The sequence below is a fragment of the Rousettus aegyptiacus genome, unplaced genomic scaffold (genome assembly GCF_014176215.1).
Source record: "Rousettus aegyptiacus isolate mRouAeg1 unplaced genomic scaffold, mRouAeg1.p scaffold_m13_p_13, whole genome shotgun sequence".
Classification (NCBI taxonomy): Eukaryota; Metazoa; Chordata; class Mammalia; order Chiroptera; family Pteropodidae; genus Rousettus; species Rousettus aegyptiacus.
This window is the reverse complement of record NW_023416288.1, coordinates 4,781,892-4,804,391: the sequence shown is the minus strand read 5'-3', so window position 1 is coordinate 4,804,391 and position 22,500 is coordinate 4,781,892. Positions and strand designations below refer to the sequence as shown.

The 22,500-nt window shown below is 35.7% G+C and overlaps 1 protein-coding gene and 1 pseudogene across 3 annotated transcripts in view; one reads left to right on the top strand and one right to left on the bottom strand.

Moving 5' to 3' along the window:
* CCDC146 (coiled-coil domain containing 146) overlaps window positions 1-22,500 on the bottom strand; it is a 131,490-nt gene that overhangs the window by 104,859 nt on the left and 4,131 nt on the right. For all 3 annotated transcript variants that reach the window (XM_016145939.2, XM_016145940.2, XM_036230289.1), the window contains exon 2: window positions 5,773-5,940. In XM_016145939.2, coding sequence (XP_016001425.1) covers window positions 5,773-5,928 — 156 coding nt within the window. In that variant the 5' untranslated portion in view covers window positions 5,929-5,940. The remainder of the gene's footprint in view (window positions 1-5,772; window positions 5,941-22,500) is intronic.
* LOC118611063 lies at window positions 11,408-11,525 on the top strand (annotated as a pseudogene).

The window sequence follows — 22,500 nt, the reverse complement described above, 5'->3', positions numbered from 1 at the left end:
TGAATCTATAAGAAAAAAATGACACAATAGAAAAATGGAAAAAAAGATATGAAGAGAATTCACACACAAAAAAGGAAGTACAAATAGGTCTTTGTATTAACCATGCTTCTAGCTTCTATAAAGTTGATACTTAAAATCTGCCCTACATTCTTATGCTAGATACACCTTGTTCTAGACAACCTGGTAATATGCCTGAGTCACCTTGCATTGGCTTCCTGTCCTTCCTTCTTGGTCCCCCTCCCCTGACATTAATAGGAGTCCTCCTCCCTGGAGCACACTTTTCAAATACGAACCAACTAATCCAGAGTTTACACTCTCAAACATCTCCTTCATCAGGCTTTCTCATATCTGCCCTGATCACCCAGGGACAGGCACCAGAGACATCTCCTATGCACTGAAATTATTCAAAATAGCCAATCTTAAACCTGCTTCCGCTGCTTCCCCCATTCCTTTACAAGGAAACCATAATAAAGGCTCTTGCCCACAGTTCCTCCCTCTCCCTCTGCCTCCTGACTGACCTAGTGCTCCCCCATGTTGCCCCCTGTGACTTGGGAACTTTCTCTTAGGAACTGTGAGAAATAAACTATTGTTTCAATGGGAACCATCTCTAATTTGTTGGCCTTCCCATATCTCATATTTTCTATTATTATACTATATTTTAAAATAATCTTAAACATGAAAAGAAGTTCTACACTCATTTTAAGAAAATATAAATAAAGACTAGGATGATATATATTTTTCCCCTATCAGAGTGACAAAGATCAAAAAGTTAGAACACAGTGCTGGTATGAGCAAAGAGACATTCATTCATTTGGTGGGAACATAAATTATCGCAACCTCTATGGAGAGCACCTTGTCAGTAAAAACAAAATTTCAAAATGCATAAATCACCTGATATAGCAATTCCACTTCTGGGTATACATTCAAAAGAATTGAAAGTAGGATCTCAAAGAGGTATGTGAACACCATGTTCATAGCAGCATTACTAATAATAGCAAAGAAGTGAAAGTAACCCAAGTGTCCACCGACGGATGAATGGATAAACAAAATGTAGTATATACATCTAATGGAATATTTTTTCAGCCTTAAAATGGAAGAAAATCTGGTCACATGTTACGACATGTAGGAAACTTGAAGATATTTTTCTAAGTAAAATAAGCCAGTCACAAAAAGGCAAATACTGTAAGATTCCACTCATATGACATATCTAGAGTAGTTGAATTCATAGAAACGGAAAGTAGAATGGTGGTTGCCAGAGGCTGGGAGGAGAGGGATATAGGGAGTTATTGTTTAATAGGGATAGAGTTTCAGTGTGCAAGATGAAAGGTTCTGCATATTGGCTGCACAACAATGTAAATATAATTAACACCACTGAACTGTACATTTAAAAATAGTTAAGGTGGTGTATTTTATGATATGTATATTTTTCCACAACTGAATTTTTTTTAAATGAGCAAACCCATTGATATAGCAATCACACTATTAGGAATTTGTCTTTTTATTATGATTATTCCAGTGGGAAATGAAGCATGCATATGGTTATTACTCACTTATTTCCAAAGATTGGAAATGAAATAAATGTCTTATCACATCCCTGGTTATAGTATGCTCCATTCGTGCATTGAAATAATACATATAAACATTACAATAATATAAAAATTGTATATTTTTATGTGAAAATATCTATGTGAAAAAAATAAAGCATGTATATTATTATATTACCACTTGCTTATTCGTGCATAGACTTCTCTAAGGCTATGTAAGAGACTTAATAACGGTTGTCTCTGTGTAGGAGGGTGTGGATTTTGGGATGGGGTGAGAAGCCCACTTATTTTTTATAGTATACTATTTTGCACCTTTTAAATTTTTTACTATGGCATATTTATGTATTAAAAAATAGTTTAAAAAATAACTTCATGGCTGAAAAAATTTTATTACTTGGCTGATACTTTGTTCTTTAGCTTCCTAGGATGGCTTGTATCTCACCACTTGACCACTGAGACCCAGATCTTGCTTACCTAATGAAAACTATGATTGCCTTGTTTGAGATGAATTTCCTGGTGTTCACTACTGCTGACTCATTTACTGATATCAATGTAGGGAGGAGGCAAAAGAACTAAAATGTTAATACAAGCTACATTCAGAGACTGCAATATGCTGATTGGTCCTGCCACCAGGCCACAAGGACACCTCCAGAACAAAAGCAGACTTCTGCTGGGATTGCTAACAATCTATTTCCTACACTGTGAAGAGGAAAAAGTGGTGCTCTACACGAATAAAATTATTCATTCTCTATGGCTAAAACCATAGAGAACCCATGGATTAAGGGCTGGGAACTTCCAGCAGACCTTTCACTCTACATGTTCTTACCTTTTCACACTACATACTCTTCGCCTCCCCCTTCCTCGCTGTATGATCATATCAAAGGAAAATGGTAAAGAAAGTCTTTAAACTGTAACCCACAGGAACTAAAGAAAGATAATAAACTGACTTCCCGGAACAGTTGGGGTCCCTCTCAGTTTCTTTTTCTCAGTTTCTCAGTGCCTTTACTCTGTCTCTCTCACTGCACTCGTCTCTATTGTTTCTATCCCTCTGAGTCTCTCTCAGGCTCTTCTACTCTCTGTCTCTGAGAGGAGACTATGCTCTGTCTGTGGAGTGTTAGCCCTTTCCTAATAAACTGTCCCTTTCGTTCTGACTTTGGCGTGTTTCAATTCTTTCTTACACTCTCCAGGAACCCTCTTTTCTCTGTGCAGGGCTTGAGTCTCCTTGCACACAGGGGAATTTGCCCTGTCCTGCATCAGTTTCATGGGCTCACTTTTTTATTGGTGAATTTAAAACATAAGATCAAGAATTTAAAGCAAGGGAAGAGAAAAAACAAGGAGCCTAAATGGTTGGTTATCTAAATCAACCAAGATCTCTAGAGCAAGGGACCTTCAGCAGGGGGTATGGAAGAGGGGTAGGAGGGGTGAGTAAGGTGGGGGAGGTGGCCTGGCTCTTTATCTAGTGTGTGGCTGGCAAAGTGTTTATTCGAGGTAGGCTTTGCTGAAGTGCATGCCTCTTTGAAGTGGATGCCTCCACAATTTAAGTCAGGCAGTTTCATTATAAAAAAAAAAAAAAAAAAAAGCCAAGTGTCTCAGCTTATACTAAAATTGTCCATGTGTTTGTGCTGATCATGGTATAAACAAGCTTACTGAGCTGCCAGTCCTATAAAAATAGAGCACATACAATTAGAGTAGTAGGCTATACCATCAAGGTTTGTGTAAGTACACACTATGATACTTGCACGAGGAAATCGCATTTCTCGAAATGTATCCCCATCGTTAACTGGTGCATGACTGTAGTTCTTGGATTACTAAAGGTACTATGTTTCACAGGATGCACATTCTCTACTGAGAGCCATGAGCTTTCAGAAGTACTTTCTCAAAAAAGAAAACAATACCATTACGTATTTCTCCTAACCCTTATTTTAAAAAGCAACATCTGTTCACAGTGACCATTAAAAAAACAGCATCGAGTTTAGATTATAATTTTTAATATTTAATTAACTTGCCACAACAGTAGTTAAAGAAGCAATGAAAAAGAGGTAATTAAAACTTTGTTAAATATATAATTAAAAATAAACACTTAGACTTGCACACAGACACAAACTACATCCTCTTTATGTCAGTAAAGGATTTGAAAAACAGAACATGAAATCAAAGAAAAATTAATCACACAGATAAAGGGACAAATGAGCTGCTGAGGATAGGGCTGCGGCATTTTCCTCTGGTTCCTAGCCCTGAGTCTGGTATGTATGTGGTTAGTGCTCAATAGGTTATCAGAATGAGTAAAAGAAGATAATCCACAGATAAGTGGCAGCACTGTTGATACTTCTCTGTCCCTGATAGTCAACATTCTTCTGACTCCAGTTTGCCACTGATCACAGCCTGTTTGATGACAGAGGCAGAGTTTTCCTGACAATACCCTACCCAGATTCCTGGCCAGAATCAATCTTTGTGGTTTTTCATTTTGAAAATGCCAAGTATAAGGATACCCTAACATGGGACCTTCTTTGCTTTCACCATGAGCTCTTCTGGAGTGTGAAATTTTACTGACTGATTTTAGGGATGTTAATCTACTTTGCAAAGTGGAATATGGTTTGCATTCTACTAATTCTACTATAACCCTTTCATCTTTGTAAATAGATATGTGTCATGTAAATACCTCAAATTATTTAGTACACTCCAGGCATGACCCAAAATTTTCTTCTATATTGGAAGGTTTTTAAAATTTCCATCTACTGTCAGAGTAAAAAACCAAAACGAAACAAAAATTATGAAAAAAATGGAACCTATCCGTATTGTTTAATAAATTATCAGTCTATTTAAAGTTTCTTGACAGCTAAACAAAAAAATTTGGCAAGGCTGCCTGGATGTGTGAAGGAAAAGTAAAAACATGCTAACAAAGACTTGTAGAAAGATTTTTAAAAGAGATTTAGTAGGTTTTAAATGCATCTCCTCTAAGTATAGCTATTAGTGAGGTGTGATAATTAAGGACAGGGAGATTAAGGGGAAACATTTAAATAGCATGTTAAATACTTATCATTTTTTTCTTTTAATATACAATTTACTTAAAAAGTCAATTTGTAAAATCCTAAAATAGCAGCATTTAGATGTGTGAAAGTCAAGTGAAGAATGTCAGGTGAAATATGTGCTAAGATAGCAGACAAGATATTGTGCTCCATGCTTGGCTCTGCATTTGTCCAGCTGTGCAAACTAAGGCAAGTCTCGATCTTTCAGAAGAACCTTTAACATGAAAATAATGATATCTCAAATCTCTATTCCTCGTGAAATCATTGTCAAAATTACATACTTGAAACTACATTGACTGTAAGCTCCTTGGGGGTAGGGATCTTATATTTTGATTTTGTTACCAGTTATTTGGCTAACTCATGTACGAGAGAAATAGAAAACATTTTTATTCTTTGAAAAATATTTTAATTGTTTTACGGATTATTTCAAGAAACTCATCAGTAACGCTATAGAAGTTCCAACTTAGAAAACACAGGAAGTGTTAATAGCACCAGAAAATCAATATTTTCAGTAATTAATCTAAAATTTCTATTTAAAATTCCAAAATGTATTTAATCTCTTACCAGCCTTAAAAGAACAAAATGTGTAAAAAATAAGAAAGTACCTTTTGAACATGTGACCACGCCAGTAAAAGATAATTTTAAAAGGAATTAGTAAAGGATGACAACAACCTTTGCATGACAATAGAGCGGTAGACCATGCTGTTAAATATACATAAAAAACAATTTGTAATCCTTTCAGAAAGCAATCTAAATGCTATCAAGAACCTGCTATGTGTACATCTCTAGTCCAAGAAATTTCCTGGTAAACTCGACATCCACTTATTGGGCGTTCCCCTCAGACTGGTTGCTGCTTCTGAATTTTCTGTCCCTTATAGTACCAGAATCCAGCCACTTTTCAAAATCCAAGCATCAATTTAGACTTATTTCATTAACCAACGCATAGAATGTAATTAACTGACTGCATATATGTAAATATTTATTATGCTATAAACGTATCAGAACCAACACTACTGTGTTTGCATAGGGTTACATAAGCTCTTAGAAGAGAAGGTAGAAACTATTTTATTTTAAAGTGCTTCAAACTGTACATATTGCCTGCAGGTTACATGTAATGAATTATTTTGATAATAATATTAACTTCAGCTTAATTTTTAAGTAGATGATGATTCAGGTCTTAGTATTTATAAAGAGAAATGTACCTCATGCAGACAAATGAAAGCTGGAGATGTAGATAAATCGATGAACCGCTCATCTTGGGTGTTAACTGTGGGTGCTATGGCATAAATGGGGTCTTCTTGATCCTTTTCAGTTTTCTCCTCTTCTTCTTGTTCTGTGTCAGTGGTGCTGTCTTCCATTTTTTCACAATTCTAAAATAAAATTATTCCATATTCAGCTATGTAGGGATGACTTCACTTATAAAGTTAATGGAAAATAATAAAAGCAAGAAAACTAACTGCTGTAAGCTATTCTCCAACAAAACTATAGGTCAGGAATCTTAGCTATAATCACATTATTCAAAACTCTGCTTTGTTATGAAGATATTCTCCATTGTTACACTCAAATCGTATTCTAATTTTAAAAAGTAGGCTATTATTGCATTAATTGGAAATTGCGTATATATGTACTACTAGAATGTAAGCTCCATAGGGGCAGAAACCTAATTTTGTTTACTGAGTGTTGTAGTAGGCACTCAATTACTATTCATTGATTGAGTAAATAAATATAACCTTCATCTTAAAATATAACAAAAAGTTAATTCAACTTTTTTTTTAAATAAAAACAAATACCCTGTGGTGCCCCATACTGCTTGAGACACACACCAGCACGCCAGGCCATCAAGCTTCTTGCTCTACACCCACACTGCCTGCTATGGCCATAGCTCAGGCCTATGCTTGCGTGCACTGCCACCTGGTTTATCTCTGGTGCTCATGTACATGATGAATCGTCCTATCAGACTTCACTAACGAAGCATCAGCTCAAAAATAAAAATTAAAAATTTCAAGATGGTGACACGAACATTCAACTAAAATGCAGGACCCTTCTGAGAGCAGGTCCATATGTGACTGCATGGTTCACACACATATGAAGCCAGTCCTGTGCACTGGCCATTGATTTACTCATGTATTTAAGTGGACCCAGTGAAGATTCTAAAAGGACCCCTATCTCAGCTTGCAATGTCTCTATTAGCCCACTTTGGTGGCACTGGGATGGCTGCCCCTCCTTTGCACAAGAGAATCTCAATTTATCATTGGCTCTTTTGATCTCTGCAATATATAAATCTAGACTCAACAAAAGTGTATACCTGCGCTCTTCTCTTGCTATAGAAGATAACTCCAAATGTCATAATTTTAAGGTCTGGATTTCTGTTGAACGTATATTATCTCTCGTGTCTACCTTATCAGATTAGCTGCTCCTTGATCATAAAGATCCTTGTTCTTTTAATAGGGAAAGCATGCTCTATAACATGAATGCAGAAGTCATGGTAGGCTCTGGTTCCTGAATTGATTAGTCAAGTGGTCACAGGCATGTCATTGATTCATTAAGCCTCTTTTCTTCTCTCTAAAATGGGAGTAACAGTAACTAATTTTTCTGCTTCATAAAGAATATATGCAGATTAAATGTGATAAGGACTCTGGACGGCTGGCTTCCTGTCTGCTATCTCCAATATTCTGCCACAGCTATAAATTACATATGCATTTGTTTTCCTCCTCCTGCTACAATAATACTTCATAGGCGATAGCACACACATCACTCAGGAGGCACTAAATATCTGGTTGTCTTTATGTGATCTTAATAGGCACTGATATCATTTGGACTTTTCCTCTTTTAACACATTTGTTTTTTTCAATGACATAAAGTAGTTTTTAAAAAGAACCTATTATTAAGGCATCATGACACTTTACATTTGTAAGTAGTCACAGTTTATTGTTTAAATCTTCAGGGAGAGGAAAATGGTTTGGTTATGTATCTAGATTTATTTATGTTTAATAAGATAAGATATATGTGTTCAATCATTTAACAGATGTCAAATGTTAATGACTATCCCAGAAAAATATTTCCCTCAGAACATTAGATTTTACCTATTATGTTTAGCTTTTTCTTTAAGAAATATTTCAAATATAAACAAAATAGCATAATAGTATAATGAATCCTCAAGTACTCATCAACCATCCTCAACAACTATCAATTTATAAACAATTTTGTTTTGTCTAAACCCTTCCACTTTTCCTCTCCATTCTCCATATCATTTTGAAGCAAAATCTAGGTACCTAGACATAATAATGTATCCTGAAGAACTCAAAAATAATATATATAGTCCTGATTCTATTTCATGACTGCATAGCACTCCTTTGCATAGATGTACCACAAGTTATTCAAATAACCCCGAATTTATAAACATATAGAATGTTTTCAGTTTTCTGCTTTTACAGTTTTACAAAACATAGTACATGTATTTATTTTAAAATATTTTAAAAAGGCTCTCGGAATCTTTATAATCAAAATGGCATTAACTTTGAAAACTTAAGTTCAGGCAATCTCAAAGCACTGCACCTTTAAATATGGTACAACTTATGGTAGGCAACAAAAGACAGGTATTATGCTGAATTTGTAAAAATTCGTCAGTTTGATGAAGTTTTCAATTATCTTGAAAACATTCTAAATATTTTAAAGCAGGCCAAACATTTTATATAGGGAAGCAACTAAAAGACACTGTGACAGAGTTCTGATGGACAGTATCAGATGAAGTTTCATAGAGAAGAAAGAGTGGATAAGAATGCAAGAAAACACATCAGAGACAGATACAAAAGTATCATGTGAATTTAAAACACTAATTTATCTAATTAAATAATAGGCTGAGAAGGGCTTAAGTAGATACCAAATTTTAACAGATAAAACAAATATTCCAGATTTCATTAATATAGGATTGCAAAGCCCACCGTATTACTATTACCATGCTGCAGGCAATATGATTGACAGCTGTGAACAAAACAATAGAATAAAATATATTCTCTGTCTACAATGATATAAATAAGAGAATATTTATAAAACATCTTACATTCGTGGTATAGGAAGAACTACAGTAATTCTGGAGATTGTATCTCCATAATACCTAAACCAATTAAATGACTATTAATTGAATTTTATGAAGATTGAGAGTTTACAAAGATGCAAGTGATTTACAATTCAAAGAGGAAAAAGGCGAGGAAATAACTAGCTCTATATCAAATAAAGAAGTATAAAATAAGCCTAAATGAAAAGCAATGTTCTTAGGAAGGTAGACAAGGCTTAAAAAGTAGCTTGTAGCTTGGGATCTAATCTATAGGTATTGAGAGCAAGTACATAACTTGCAGAGGACTTATCTGAGTTTGTAAAGATGTTGGTGACAGTAAGAAGAAAGGTTTGGAAAGAGTGTGAATTTGGAGGCAAGGAGATAATTTACAGGCTTGTCCCAGCTACTGTGCTATGGGTGGGAAATGGATTCAGGGTGAGCAAAATCAGACAAGGTCCCTGACCTCAGGGAGGCTCACAGACTGGTGAGAAAGGCAGAAATTTATCAAAGAATCACAAAGATAATTGCAAAAAATATATAAATGAAACAGCTGCTATGAAAGCCTAGACTAGCAGGGTTGCTGTGCACAACACACTTCTGGTGGCATCATTCGCATGGGAACTTCTGCGGCGAAGCAGCCCCGATTGGAAGGTTATATGTGGTGACAGCCTGAGCAAAGGTAGTACCATCTAACTGCAAGAATCCAAAGAAAAGAAGACATGGTTCTATGAGGTTTTCTAGAAGAAATAGGACATGCACATGCACTGAGCTTTGACACAGAAAAGCAAAAGGCCAGGAAAGGAGAATAAAGGAAGGTAAATAAAGCTTTAATCCTATTACAGAAGAACACTGAACTCCTCTATTATTCACACTTCATCTTAGAGTCAAAAGATAAAGCTAAAATAGAAGTTTCACAGGAAATATTAAGCAATAAACATTGCAGAATATGACTTATTTTGTAAGACACACCACTGCTTCCTCTTTTCTCCAGCTAAAAAGGTGATCATCATTTTGTTTTGATTCTGAACTCTTAAGGAAATTTTTCTTGACAGTTATAAGGAACACATGCCAAAATCAAATACCTTATGTACCTGGGAGTGGGGCAGGATACACAAATGATGTGACTTTTTAAAGGTAAAATGGCAATGCTTGCTTTAAGACAGATGAGCGGAAACCATGTTGTCTTTCTATATTTGTCACTGAACAAACACAAATTTTGTTCACTGTAGAAAAGCACCATCTATATAACATTAAACATAATATTTCTCTCCTAATTCCACACAGAACCTGAGCATTCTTTTGTGTAAATTAGCTCCTCTAACTGCCCTGGAAATATGATCATGTGCTCCTTTCTCTGCCCATTGCTATAGATTAGTTACATGACCATTTCTACAGTAATTCAGAGCTAGACTTCTCATTTGTTTTAGTTCCCTTAATTTATTAAAAAAAAAAAACATAGATATGTGTAAACGGAGTTACAAAAATTGTAGTATATTTAAAGTTATATGACAAGTTCCTTTCAATCCTGTCAGTATATCTCTGTGACTACACACACACACACACACACACATATATGTATGTGTATGTATGTATGTATGTGTGTACGTATGTATGTATTCTCTTCTGGAGATAATATTAAAAGTTTACACTAAGGCCTTTTCCGAAAGGCCTTTGGTCTACAATATGAGAGGCTTAGAATATTGGGAGGCCAATCAGATATGCAGCCTACAGTTATTTACCTCAAATTCACTTAATCTAACATTATCATCATCAGATACTACCAACTTGGCAGCCCTAAATGCAACAGATACATTTATTGCAGTTATTCATGTCCACATCTTTTATTCTATGTCCTATTAGGTAATAACTTCTTCTTATGCGAAGATAAGATCAGACTTGAAACTTTTTAAAAAAGATATAGATACAGATTTCAGGTCATGTTTTTAAAAAGAGGGTGTAGAAAAGCTTTGTCATTTAACATATCAAACCACAATTCCTGTTTCAAAAAAAAAAAGAAAGAAAGAAAAAAGAAATAAAACCCTCTCAAAGAAAAATCCTGCCGAAAAAAAAAAAATCCCATTCTGACACAGAGAAAAATAAAATCACTACAGCAAGTATGGAAAGATAAAATCTGCCTCATAATTGAAGTGTTAAAGTGACAAATGTGGTTTGGACTAGCTTTAATTAAAAACATAGATACACATAAAAGAAAACAAAACTTTTGAGAGGAAGCTCCAAGTGCATATCTAGGCTTTAAAGTAAATGTTCACAATATTAGATAGTTAAATCTTTAATTATATGCATGTGTAATCAATGAGGAACCTGTTAATTGCTCACAGTCATGGAGAACCTAAGACTCTATCACAGAATAAGCTCCGTCCCTGGGATGGAAGGATGCTGAAAGTATGCTAGGCCTTCTCCCAACTCATTTCTCTCCTCTTGCCTCTCTTTGCCCACTCCCAAACACAGACCCAAGAAAAGTTGCTCAGGCTCTCTCCAAAGATTCTTGTATATTTTCCCTATTTCTTCTCAGAAACCTATATAGCCAAAAGGAACTCTACATTATTCATTTTCTAGTGGGTATAACATATAAGGTTATCCTGGGGAGCACTATCCATGTGAAAAAACTGCCATAGAAACAGACGTGATTTTTGTCCCTAACGTATCCTCCTGGTCACCTTTATCAGCAGGCAGACTCTCCTGAGCAGTGGTCATTCACCTGTGCATCTGATAATAACAACATTTATATAGCTCTTCGCAATTAAAAAAAAAAAAAACCTTTAGTCTACAGCCATGCTACCCTGAACAAGCCTGATCCCGTCTGATCTCAGAGGCTAAGCAGGGTCGTGCCTGGTTAGTACTTGGTGGAAGACCACCAAGGAAGACCAGGTACTGTAGGCATAAAAAATAAATAATTAAGGGATTGTACGCTGACATGGTCCTTGCCATCTATAAGGTCAATCAAAGGCTGCCTCACTTAAACAAACAAACAAACAAACAAACCTTTCCCTTATAGTATTTCGCTTAATCTTTACAGCAACCATGTTCCATAAGAATTAATTATGTCCATTTTATAGATGAAAAAACTGAAGGTCAGAGAATATAAATGATATGCCCAAGATCTTACAACTATAAACGACAGTATTTATTCAAATCCACATCTACTGTCGCCAAATTTCTTACCCTTTTCTATTACACTGTACAGTACTCAATATTAGATAGTTAAATCTTTAATTATATGCATGTGTAATCAATGAGGAACCTGTTAATTGCTCACAGTCAATTAGCAGAGTCCATTTTAATTCGTCTCCAGTAATGGAAAACAGGATAAAAGATATAATCAAGTTGATGGAATTCAACTTCTGTTACCACGAAGGTATAAGGCTAGGACCCTTTTAGCAAAGAGCAGACTAATACAGTGTATATCAATTGAAGACAAATTCGTTCTTGTAGAGCAGTGATGAGGTGGTAAGACTGAGCTGTGCAAAACAATGAGCTATAGAACTTGTTGCTATAGTTACAAACCAATGGAAAGCCTTCACATATACGAAGTATAGGGAGAAACACTGGTCTTATAGTTGAAATAACTTAGTCTTTGCAAGTCCATTCAGGCTTCAGAAACTCAAAGGGTGCCTGAGAGACTCTATCAGTTCCCTTAATAGCTTCGAAATAATTTAGTAGTGAGCAGACCGAATTCCAAATCCTGTGGGAGGTTTGGAATACCCAAGTAGCTCTAAAGCTGACAGTCTTCCAGAAGGTCTATAAAGCAGAGATTCTACATGTTTGCATGTAATCTAGAATCTTCACATTGCAGGCCATTTCTCACTACAGCTATGAAAATATGTTTTCCAGATTCTACTGTCTTTGCTTGAATTTTTAAAAAACGATACCACAAAGCCTATTCATAACGTTGCCATAATATTCTATATCTCCTAATTAGGCCATTCCTTGCAAACCTGCTCTTTCATACTCTTTTTCTCTTCCCTATAATCTAGTTAATAAGATCTATGGGTCTAGAATCTCAGGGGTCCCCAACCTTCCAGGCCATAGACCAGTACAGGTCTGTGACCTGTTAGGAACTTGGCTGCACAGCAGGAGGTGAGCGGTGGGCAAGCAAGCAAGCGAAGCTTCATCCGTATTTGTAGCCGCTCCCCAGCATTAGCATCACATCCTCAGCTCCACTTCAGATCATCAAGCATTAGATTCTCATAGGGGCACTGATTCCCGCTACCAGAAAGGTTGGGGACCCTTGGTCTAGATAGCTGTTTCCTTCCTTAGCAAAGAACTCATGAAATATGGGTTATCATTGCTTTCAGTCTGTATCAGCTCAGGTTCATTTGTTCATTCCTTTCTTCCTTTCTTTTTTCCTTTCCTCCTTCCTCCTCTTCCTTCTCATGTTATTTCATCTAAGACTGTGATTAGAGGCTTTAACTTAGTCTACCAGGATGACAGCATGAGATAATAAAAATGAGTACTTCGAAGTGCATCAATTTAGGCTTGAATTTCATTCCTCTCCTTCCTGTGTGACCTTGGGCAAGATATTCAATCTCTTAACTGCAAGATGACTTAAAAATTATGAAGATTAAATGGGACAATGCACGTAAAGCCTCAGACCAAAGTCAGCATGAGTCCTCAACAAATGTTAGCTCTCTCCCACCACTTCCTGGTTCTCTTGTTTTTACATATAATATGCCTTAAATTTTTTTGATAGGAAACACAAAAGAGATCAGCCTGGGCCTGGATAAAATATTTCAGGAAAATCAGATCTAGGTCCTTTTCAGCATGAATTTGTCCCAGAGCACTCCTTAGGATTTGGTGTGAGAGTCCAGGTAAATCCAATCTTCAAATCCCACTGTGAAATGTTTAAAACTAGGATAAGAAAGGCTATCTAAGACACTGGGTACTGGAGAGGGAGAAAGAAAGCAATACATTTTTTAAAAAGTCCTTAAAAGAATATGTGTCAAATCCAAGTATGGGCAGAGCCAGCTTTCGAAAATTAAGTAAAGCCAGCAAAGTTTCCTCGCCCATGTCTAGAAATTTCATAGTCTCTTTATTGCATAATATTTCCTGTTTTCAGGCTTCTCATTGGCCCTAGGGAAATCTCTACCTCAGTCTTCCTTCTCTGCCCAGTCTTCCTTGGGCAGCTTCCTTTACTCAATTTCCTTCCTTCCTCTAAAGGCAAAGTTTCTTACACTAATTATAGATTTAGAAGAATATTTACCAAGCCAATCTTCCTGTTTTACATTGGAAAAGGAAATTAAAAATAAAAATTAAAAAAACCTTTCTTTGAGTTGGGGAATAAGGAGAGTTGGTGAGAAAACCAGTTGGCATGGGCTGCTGAGGCACTCTGTCCACTCAGGACCAGGCTCAGAAAATGAAATAGTAAAACTTGGACATACAAGAACTTCAGAGAAATAATGTGCCTCCTTTCTCTAGTGGGACTTGGAGAAAGTGACAAAGTTCCAGAGCCATCATCAACCTTACCCCTTCATGTGATGTAGCGGAGAGAACTATCTAGGCAGAAAGAACCAAAGGGACTTTATACGGTGGTGTGGGAGAGGTGTTGAGGCTGGCTGGGCATACCACACCCCAAGAGTCCTTGATGTTATGATGAAAAGACACTACTTCATAAAACTTTGCAAACCTTATAACTGAGAACCAGATGGGGATCAGAATTTTCAGAAAATGCCAGCATGGAGACCCATGTCCGAGACCCAGGTAGATGCACATTTCAGAGGAAGTCAGTATGGTAGATACCAAGCACTGCCCAGATGACCATCCTGAAGCCATAATGCTATCTAAGAACCCTGAACTTGGGATCTCATACCGAGGAGGAGGAGAGGAAAAGAGAAACATGAATTGAGTAAGTTTTATTTTTTAAAAAGCAGCTTTATTGTGGTAAAGCTTATGTGCAATAAAACTCACAATTTCAAGTGTACAATTCGATGAATTTTTACAAATATTGACAGTTATGTAATCACTACCACAAACATTCCCATCACTCTAAAAAGTTCCTTTGTGCCCCTTTACAATCAGTGTTCCCTCATATCCTTATCTCCTCTATCCCAGGCACCTGGTAACCAGCAGTAGTTTTGCCTTTTCTATAATTTTATGTAAATAAAGTCATAGATATCTGGCTTCTATCATTTAGCATAAGGTTTTTGAGGTTCATCCATATTGCTGTGGATATCAGCATTTCATTTCTTTTCTTTTCTTTTTTTTTTACCGAGTGCTATTTTATTGTACAAATATATCACAATTTATTTACCTTTCTCTGGTTGATAGATATTTGACTTGTTTCCCATTTTCAGTTGTTATGAGTAAAGTTGCTATGAACATTTGAGTACTAGTCTTCATGTGAATATACATTTGCATGTCTTTTGGGTAAATACCTAGTGGTGGAGTGGCTGGGTCATAGGGTAAGTATATGTTTAATTCTATAAAAAACTGTTAAATTGTTCTCCAAAGTGGCTGTACCATTTTCTATTTCCACCAGCAATGCATGAGGGTCCCCACTGTTCCACATCTTTGCCAATACTTAGCATTGGCAATATTTTTAGCTTCAGTGATTCTGATGAGTGTGTAGTAGTATCTAATTTTAATTTTTAATTTGTGGTTTTAATATCATTTCCATAATGACTTATTATTTTGAATGGGCTTATTTGTCATTTATATATCTTTGTAGGTGAAGGGTCTATTCAAAAAAATTTTTTGCCCATTAAAAAAATCAGTTTTTTTTTTTTCTCTTATTGATGTAAGAGGTCTTTGTGTATTCTGGATACAAGTCTCTTATTAATATGTTTTGTAATTATATTTTCTCTCAGTCTCTCCCAATCTCTTTATTTTCTTAGCACTGTTATTTTGAAGGGCGCAAGTTTTGAATTTTGAGGAAATCCAATTTGTCACTTGTTTTTTTTTATGGTTTGTGCCCTCTAACAGTTGTATAGTTGTATCTCATTGTGGTTTAGATTTCAAATGGGACTACCTACGTATTCATTAAATACTTCTTAGTACTGTTAGTTATTAGTTTAGATTATTGAGTTTAAGATTTCATACAAATAGAAGTCATAATATATATATTCATTTTAAAAGGTTATAATTAAGAAAAATAGCAAATTCTCAGGGATTTCCTCACTTGTTGACTTTCGGAATCTTTTGTTTAGGTTACATTTTTTCTGAAAATTCTTTTGTGCCCTCTGCTGTCTATTTATTGAATAAAAATTATTTAAAAAAAGTAAAATATTAATGAGCATTTACATTTAAAGGTAAGAAATTCTCCACTTATTTCATTATTTGAGTCAGTCTCAGAAAGCAATATATGCTAAGAAATGCTTAAAAATTTTTTTAATTATAAATGCAATATATGTTCACTATCGAAAGCACATACAAAAGAATGAAGAAATTAATTTCTATGTAGAGATAACCACTGTTTTCAAGTTGTATATATTTCTCTGAAATTGTTTCTATGGAATATATTTTTAAATATAATTTTATGTTAAAATTACTATTATTATTATTACAGAATTGGGATTATACTAGACATACAATTTTGTATTCTACTCTTTTCACTTAATATTACTGTGAACTAATAGAAATTATATATATATAATTATATATGTATATATATATACGTGTGTGTGTGTGTGTGTGTGTGTGTGTGTGTGTACACATATATATAGGTCTCTGCCTCGGTTCCAGACACAGGGCTCCTGAAACCCTTGTAATTTACTGGATGATAAGAGTGTCTTGTCCTACTGAGGCAATTTTAGGTGGCCTTCTGGATGGCTCCTGAATGAGGTCTGGTCACAGGAAAGAACAAGCCATGATTAGAAGTTTGAAATTTTTAGCCCTGAACTCCATTCTCTAGAGAAGGAGGAGGGCTGAAAATGGAGATAATGATCAATCATGTCTATGTGATGGGCTGCCATAAAATGGTGTGGGGTTAGAGCTTCCAGATTGGTGAACATATCCATACCTCAATTCCACAGAGATAAAAGCTCCTGCTCTTGGGACCCTCTCAGACGTCACACTATATATCTCTTCATCTGGCTGTTTATCTATATCCTTTATCATATCCTCTAATAAACTGGTAAATATAAGTTAAATGTTTCCCTGAATTTTGTGTGCCACTCTAGCAAACTAATTGAATCTGAGGAGGGGGTCATGGGAACCATCAATTTATAGCCAAATCATAAGTTGTCGGTAACCTGGGGACATATTACTTGTGATTGGCATCTAAAGTGTGTGAGAGGAGTCTTCTGGGACAAAGCCCTTAACTTGTGTAACCTGACTTTCTCTCACATAGTGTTACAATTGAGTTAAATTGTCAGATACCTAGCTGATGTGCAAGAGAGTTGCTTGTTGTGGGGAGAAGCCCCACACATTGGTAACCAGAGTGTCAGAAGTGTTGTGAGTGTGGTAGTAGTGTGAGAGTAAAGTGGACACACACAAAAGGAGAATTAAAGGCTTTCCCTTTATAATAATATTGTGGGAAATTTCCTATATCATTAAATAGTCTTCAAAATATAATTTCCAAATTGTTCCATAATATTCCAGATGTATACTAATTTAGGTAACACCCTCCTCTTTTTGGACATTTAAGTTGCTTCAATTCTTTACTATTATAAATAACCCTGTAAAATAAAATTCCTTAAACATAAGTTTTTTGAATATCCCTAATTTTATGCTTACATTGAATTCCAAAAAGTACAATTTCTAGGTCATGAATACATATATTTTAAAGGCAATTTATGTATATTGCTGAACTGAATACTGGATGGTTGGAATAATTTATACTCCCACCATCAGGATATATTCATGTCCACAGGAAGAGCTTTTTTAAAAAAAGAAGAAGAAGAAGATGTAAAAAATACCTTACAAGTAAATTCTAAAAAAGGGAAAAAGTTATCTATGATTTTTCATTCGATGAAAAATATTTTTCTTCAAAGGTGTCAGGAAGATAGAAGGATCTTTTGGGAGAGTGCTATAAGGAATCATCTAACTGTTTAATCTTAAACTTTCTGAATTTGTTTCCACATCTGTAATGTGAGGATATAATACTGCCCTGCTAAACACTAGAGTGTTTTGTGAGGTAACTATGATACATGTGAACATGCTTTGAAAACTGTAATGCCATACAGATAGAAGGTAGTGTAGCCAAGCCCCTTGTGATTTTAATGCCCCTGGTATTTTTGGTAACTAGAATTAAATAATTTAATTCTTAATTAGAATATAGGTATCAGCTTTAACTAAATGTTTCCATTGTTTTGGTTGTCACATAGCGTGTAGTCAAAGATTAAGAAAGTATGTTAGTCGTGTTCTGAAGGATTGCCTGTAAAACAAGTTCTGGGAGAAATGTTTAAAGGTACGCTTTGCTTGAGATAATAGAAAAATATAGCTAGTAAAACACAAAACAATACTAGCTTCAATAGTGATAGTCACTAGATGTCTAGATTCTGCTTTTTGCTTTAAAGATAACATCACTGACACACAATCATGAGATATTTTGCAGAATCTTAGTTCTTCAACCCAGCACCCCTTGTTCTCACAATATAATTTTGTATTGCTGATATACTGTTTCTTTGTCAAGCAGGAGGAGATAATTCCAGGACCATAAGGAGAGTTTTTAAGTTTGTTTTGTAGAAGGAAAGAATGTCTCCAAGGTACCTGCAACCAGCCGTTGATGCCCAGGAGTCTGACATGAAAAAGCGTCATCTATGACTACAGAAACACAGACTTCTGTTTCCTGGAATTTCCCCTCCCTTACTCCCTAGCTGCCTAAAAACTCCCAACTTTTGCTTTTTGAAGAGAATGATTCGAGAGATTTTGTTCTACTGTTCTCTCACCTGAGCCAAATCAAGTAAACCTTCTTTATCTTCAAGCACTGATGTTTCAATGTTTTGGTTTTACCTGAGCATCAGGGACACAAACCTGGATTTTGGGAGGTGATTCTGCAACAGTAGTATTTTTATTAGTCATTACTGACATGTGGACAGATTTGATGCATATGTCATTAGACTTTTAAAAATATCAATAATCGATTCGGTAAAAACATGGCAAAGTGAGAGACATCCTCAGATCTCTCCCCTTAAAACAACAATAAGCCGAACATCTAAAACTCAACAAAAAAATCACCCAAACTGCACACCAGCACGTCTGAGTGTGGGATCTGCACATAAGAGCTACCACAGGTCAGAACCCTGGTGTCGGGCGGTGGACTGGGAGTAACAAAGAAGCTGCCTATCACAGCCACCAGAGCTCCCTGTAGGAGGAGGGGGAGGGGTGGAGGCGCAGGAACTTTCCTGACAAACCCTGCCTGAAAGTGCTGGGACTTGTGCACAGCCGACCTAAGGGCCAGGTCGTCAGGGCAGAAAGTGAAGAAGTGGGACGGGACCACAAAGAAACAACAGCTGATTTTAACCAGCCTGGTTGCAAAACCAAGGCTGAGCCACAGCTCTAAATCCCCAACCAGACGGCCCCTTCCCCCATACCCTCCAAGACTGATCACCTCAGAGCCCCAGGGGAATCTCAGCAAACTCTACCTAAACTGCTAGGTATCCTAGATGCTTAGATGCCACCTACTGGAAACCAAAAGAAGAGCGCCTTCTTTGCAGCAGGCTAAAGAGAGACCTTTATTTAATAAATCTTTTCTGGAAAAAAAAAGCAGAACACACTTCCATTAATGCCCAGGCTGACAAGGCATCCATTAAACACCATGAACAACCAAGGTGACAAGGCATCTCAGAAAGAAAGAGAAAAATTTCCAAAAAATAAGTTTACCTACATAGAAATATGAGACTTAAATGATAGAGACTTCAGGATGGTACTTCTGAAAAAATTCAATGAAATCCAAAACAAATCATATTGATAATTTCAAAAATTAAAAAAAAAACAACTATATAAGCAGTGCAAGGACATTGAAATCCTCAAAAGAACCAAATAGAACTTCTAGAGATGATGAACATGCTGCAAGAGTTGAAAAATGAAACAGCAAGCTTGGGAAATACTGTCAACAAAATGGAGGAAAGATGCAGTGATATCAAAGACAGAAATCTAGAAATAAATCAGAAGGAAGAAGAGAGAAACCAAAGAATAAAAAATAATGAAAGAAAAATACAAGAACTAGCTGATACCATCAGGAGAGGTAACATAAGTATAATGGGCATTACGGAAGGCAAGAAAAGGAGCAGGGACTAGAAAGCGTTTTTGGACAAATAGTGGACAATAATTTCCCAAATCTAAGGATGAGTTGTAACTTGGAATTCAATAACTCAACAGAACACCCAATTATCTTGACCCAAAAAGGCTTTCGCCAAGACACATTGTATGAAAGTTATCAAAAATCAACGACAAAGATAGAATTCTCTAGGCAGACAGGGAAAAAAAATGGTAATGTATAAAGGAAAACCCATTAGATTATCATTGGACTTCTCAGCACAGATCTTATAAGCCAGAAAGGAATGGAATCAAATATATAAACTATTAAGTGAAATGAACTACTAGCCTAGAATAATGTATCCAGCTAAGCTCTCCTTTAGATATGAAGGAGAAATTGAGACCTTTCCAGACATAGAAAAATTGAGGTAATTCTCCACTATGAGGCCTGCATGACAGGAAATACTGAAAGGGGTCACCTCATCGAAAACAAAATAACAACAACAACAACAAAAATACATAATTATGAGTAAAATCACTATCAGGCAAATAGAAGCAGAGGAGTGCAACCCTTATTAAGAGCAGGGCATTACGGCTTACATAATAAGAAGTGAATTGTTATAACAAGATAGTAATAAACATTCAGCATACATAGGGACAAATTGAGATAACAATGACTGAAAAGGGGAGGATTTGAAGATCCAAATTTGCAAAGAGGAATGGAGATAGGTCACACGCAGAAGAAAATAGAAGACTCTGTATATATATAACTATTCTTTACATATTTTTAATGGTAACCACACATCATAGAGTCAGAAGTGAAGTATATAACAAAACAAGAAGAATCAGAGCCAAAACCCACAAAAACAAAGAAAAATAAAGAAAACAGAAACACAAGGACAAGAAAGCAATGGAAAAACCAAGCTACCAGAAAGCAAAAAATAAAATGGCTATAAGAAGACCTCATATTTCAATAATACCCTAAATGTAAATGGACTGAACTCACCAATAAAAAGGCACAGAGTTGCAGAATTGATCAAAAAACAAAACCCAACCATATGTTGCCTCCAGGAGACACATCTCAGCTCCAAACACAAACATAGACTGAAAGTGAAAGGGCGGAAAATAATATTCCAAGCAAATGGCATTCAGAGAAGGGTGGGAGTAGCGGTACTAATATCAGACGAAATAGACTTCAAAATAAAAAAGGTAGCGAAAGATACTGAGGGACACCTCATAATGATAAAGGAAAGAATGCAACAAGAAAACATAACATTTACTTATATCTACGCTCACAGTCAGGGCGCCCCGAAATATGTAAAGCAATTACTAGCAAAACTAAAGGGAGAAACAGACCAAAACACTATCAGTTGGGGACCTAAATACCCCACCGTCGGATATGGGCAGATCATCCAGAGACTCTATAAGGATATAACATCCTTAAATGACACATTAGACCAACTGGACATAATTGACATCTACAGAACCTTCCATCCCAAAATAGCTGCTTACACATTCTTCTCTAGTGCACATGGAATATTCTCAAGAATCGACCACATACTGGGACACAGACATAGCCTCAACAAATATAAGATGGTTGAAATCATAACAACCATATTCTCTGATCAAAATACTCTGAAGCTAGAAATCAACTGTAAAAGAAATCAAGAACCACCACAAATATATGGAGATTAAACAACATTCTACTAAAGAATAACTGGGTCAGAGAAAAAATAAAGAGATTAAGAGATACACAGAAATGAATGATAATGATAATACAACATATCGAAACTTTTTGGGACATGGCAAAAGCAATCATGAAAGGAAAGTTCATATCAGTACAGGCGTACATTCAAAAATAAGAATAAGCCCAAATAAACAACCTAATGCTTCATCTTAAAGAACCAGAAAAGGAAGAACAAATGAAGCCTAAAGTCAGCAAAAGGAAAGAAATCATCAAAATTAGACCAGAAATAAATGAAATTGAAAAAAAAAAGATAGAAAATATAAATAAAAGAAACAGATGGTTCTTTGAGAAGGTTAATAAAATTGACAAACCCCTGGCTAGACTCACTGAAAAAAAGAGAAAGGACACAAATAAACAAAATCAGAAATGAAAGAGGTGAAATTACGACTGACATAGCAGAAATACAAAGGATCATGCAAGAATACTACGAAAAAAGTATATAACACCAAATTTAATAACCTAGAAGAAATGGACCAGTACTTACAAAAATACAATCTTCCTAGACTGAATCAAGAAGATCTGGAAAATCTAAATAACCCGATCAGCGGTATGGAAACTGAAACAATCATTAAAAACCTACCAAAAAGTAAAAGTCCAAGACCAGATGGCTTAACCAGGGAATTCTACCAAACATTCAAAGATGATTTAATACCTATTCTCCTCAAACTCTTCCAAAAAACTCGGAGAGGAAGCAATACGTTCCAACTCATTTTAGGAGGCCAATATTACTCTGATACCAAAACCTGGTAAAAAATAACACAAAAAAAGAAAACTACAGACCAATATCTCTCATGAACACAGATGCAAAAATCCTAAATAAGAAACTAGTGAACTGAATACAGCAACATACTAAGTAGATTACACAAATCAATGGAGCGCAGGGATGGCTCAACATGTGCAAATCGGTTAATGTGATACACCACATAAACAAATTCAAAAATAAGAATCATATGATCATATCAATAGATGCAGAAA